General features: G+C 27.6%; 1 protein-coding gene across 1 annotated transcript; it reads right to left on the bottom strand.

Annotated features, from left to right (window-relative positions):
- Positions 1–2,339: 2,339 nt before the first annotated feature.
- On the bottom strand, positions 2,340–2,879 carry LOC109861506 (DNL-type zinc finger protein-like). Its single transcript, XM_020441187.1, has one exon. It carries the CDS (start codon positions 2,877–2,879, stop codon positions 2,340–2,342), a length of 540 nt encoding a protein of 179 aa, XP_020296776.1.
- Between the last annotated feature and the right edge of the window lie 441 nt (positions 2,880–3,320).

The raw sequence follows: 3,320 nt of genomic DNA, 5'->3' as shown, positions 1-3,320 counted from the left end.
ATTTTACTCTTTTTTTTTTTTTTTTTTTTTTTTTTTTTTTTTAATTTAATACGACAAAATTTGTTTCGTAAATTGTTTTATAAATTAAATGTGTGAGATGCAATATTTACTTTTATCACACAATTATATTTGTATATTATATATTCTATATTTTTCATTTATACGGAAAGACACTAGTCTTATAGATACTTCAAAATATCTGTCTTTTTTTTTTTTATAAAAGATATATTTCATATAATTCTACATAATATTATATAGCTCAAAAAGTGATTAAAATTTTATCTAAATACACTTAATTAATTTATATACATATATATATGTAGCGTGTTAATCCTTTCATTACCACGGGTAATTAAAGTCGTTTGTCATGAAAATCAGTCACAAAGATCAGAATAACGTCACTAGTGCAATCAACAACTTTTAGCTTGTTGACTGCTTGCGCGTGAAATGCACATTTGTGACATGACGGCCGGTTCGGCATGAGCGGTCAGGCGGCTAGATCCGCGCTAGCGAAAGGGTTAAACATTAAAACAATTTAATACCAAATTAATACTAAATTATTATGGAAATTTATATGTTAATTCATATGTTAGATTAAACAGAGAAAAAGAGAGAGAAAGAAAAGTTCTCTTTTATTGATATTAGAATTTTTGTATTAGTGTACTTAGGAATTTATTGTATTAAGGTATTTGTTGCGTAGACTACGCTATTTTACAACTTTCTTTAAATTTGTAATGCGTATTAGGAAATATAAAGAAATTTTTGAACATAAAAAAATCCTACTTCTATTTAATAAAATTCTACTTTCTTTTACTACTTATTTCCACACTAATGAAATAGCCGATAAAATTGATTATAAAGTATTTTGTACAACATATGAGTCGAATTTTGAGATTTTATATCTTTAACGTAGGATTTTTGAATGTGATACTGTCGTGCGATAAATACCTTAATTATATATTACGATCATAAATTTTTATTATAAGTATTATATATTATATTACTTTTTTCTCTGCTCTACCATATAATTTCTATTATTCTAGTTTGTAACCGTTAAAAAATAGATATTTTATGATATTATAGTACATATTTACTTTCCAAGTAAATAAAAATAATTACTCTATCTTCTGATATAAGCTTTTCTATTCAAAAATAACTTTTCAAATATAAATATGTGAGTATTTTTGAATATAATTGAATATATATAAATTTTTTTACCAAAAGATGACTAATAGATCATCACAAGTCTCATAACTTATATTTAATACTATTTAATATATTTTGCTACACACTATATTTCTTATCATCACTGTCAGTAAATAGTATTGTCAATATAATGAAGTTAATTGTATATTGTTGCTCTTTAATGTAAATATGACTAGTTATTATTTCATTGGCATGATTCAAAATAACAAAACAAGTGCATAAAAATGTTATTTCAGAAACATACTGTATATTTAAGTACATATGCGAAAAAAATATTATATACACTGCACAATCATCTAAAGATCTATAAATAGATAAATAAGTAGTAGTTTATATAAACAAATATAATTTTATATATACATATACACATGTGTATAGATAAGATTGAATAATAATATTACTCTTTTATATATTTTTTATTTGCACACAGAATGGTTTTACATACTTGTATATAAAAAAAAAAAGTATTAAGATAATTTTAAGAATTTGTTGAAAAGCCATTTATAATTAGTATGTTCTTTGTGCCAAATGTATGATTTGCCATTGGTAGAAATATTATTACTTATTCGATACATAAATAATTGTGCCAACACACATTCTGAAATAAAAACAGACATGTCAGATCTTATATGTGGAAACAGATGTATAACTTTATGGTAAAACTATATATATTTTTTATAGCCTGAATATTCGGATTAAAAAATATATGTAGACTCCAATATTTAATGCTATTAGAGGTATATTGAAGAAAAATACGAAATATATAGAGAAAAAATTCACATGTAATTTTCTATGTATTTTGATTTGTAAATATGAATAACGTTGATATTTGTAGATAAATTTTATTACAATGTTTCACCATATTTTCATATGCGATATATATTTCTATAACAATATATATTCTTATACATATAAGCAATAATACATTAATACATCAGACTCCTTAGCACATTTTGTATTTGAAAACAAATTTGCGTGTACTTGTCTCTCTGGTTGTATCAGTCAATATAACCAGATTCTTACATACTGCAGATGCACAAATTATGCAATAAATTCATAATAAAAAAAACTATATATATTCTTGCCTGTGTAATTATCCCTGTAATCTAGATAACATTATATAGTTCTTAACGTCAACTTTGTTTGGAATTCATGTGTTTTTCTTCCGAACTATCTTCATTACTTGAATCTTTTAATTCGTTAGCATCTTGCTGATGTAACTTCGACTCTTCGTTAAGAACAGCTTCGTAATAACCATCTTTGTCATTCAATTTTTTTCGTACAGTCTCTCCTTTTAAAGCCATAAGTTTTTCTATATTTATTTTTTGATTTGTCTCCGAAAACCATCCTAGATTATCAGCAATAAGATGATTGTTCTTGCAACCTTCACATCTTACTATTACCACTCCCTTATCATATGCCAACTTTGATATTAGTTTACTGTTTCTTGTTTTGCATTTTTTGCATGTGAACATTAACTTTAGTTTGTTTTCTAATTTAATTGACACCTTGCAATCATCACTTTTATAAGCAGGCCGATTGTGATGACATGTTCTGACGATCGTGCTTGATAATTGATTCGTTTTACATACACTTGGTAAAAGACCGTGATGCACGGATCGGTTGCACGCTAATTGCACACCAAAACGAAAAGTTCGCCACATGGAAAACATACTAGATTTGTATTTTTTTCAACACTATAATTATATTTTACCTAAACCATACGCTTTTTAAAAAAAATTACAAGACTGATGATCGCGTCACATGTTTTGGTTTGGAGCAATATTGGATCATCGTCACGTCACATGTGCTACATGAGTGGTGCCAGAGAGAAGCCTGGTCCATAAGAAAATGTGTAATCACTTTTTCGCCCCGTAAACTAGCGCATGTCCACGGGTGGTACATATTGGAACTACGCAGCCAGTCCACGAGCGACATGTCGGTGCGCTATGTCCACTGCGTGCGGTTCTATTCTGTGCTATGTGCACGCGTCCAAATGGTCACCTTCTTCAGGCGTGTGAGTATATTCGCGAGCGTGGATTTGATTTCTTTTGAAATTTAAAATGATCGGTCTCGCGATGAAAAGATACGAAAGGAGAACAGAAAAGGATTAA

This window comes from Pseudomyrmex gracilis, unplaced genomic scaffold (assembly GCF_002006095.1).
Source record: "Pseudomyrmex gracilis isolate BER0280 unplaced genomic scaffold, ASM200609v1 scaffold_801, whole genome shotgun sequence".
In the NCBI taxonomy this organism is placed as follows: Eukaryota; Metazoa; Arthropoda; class Insecta; order Hymenoptera; family Formicidae; genus Pseudomyrmex; species Pseudomyrmex gracilis.
Note: the sequence above shows the minus strand (reverse complement) of the source record. Positions and strands in the feature narration are given on the sequence as shown.

What these genes read in the sequence shown, in the direction of transcription:
- LOC109861506 (XM_020441187.1), bottom strand. Translation starts at nt 2,879, where the DNA reads ATGTTTTCCATGTGGCGAACTTTTCGTTTTGGTGTGCAATTAGCGTGC.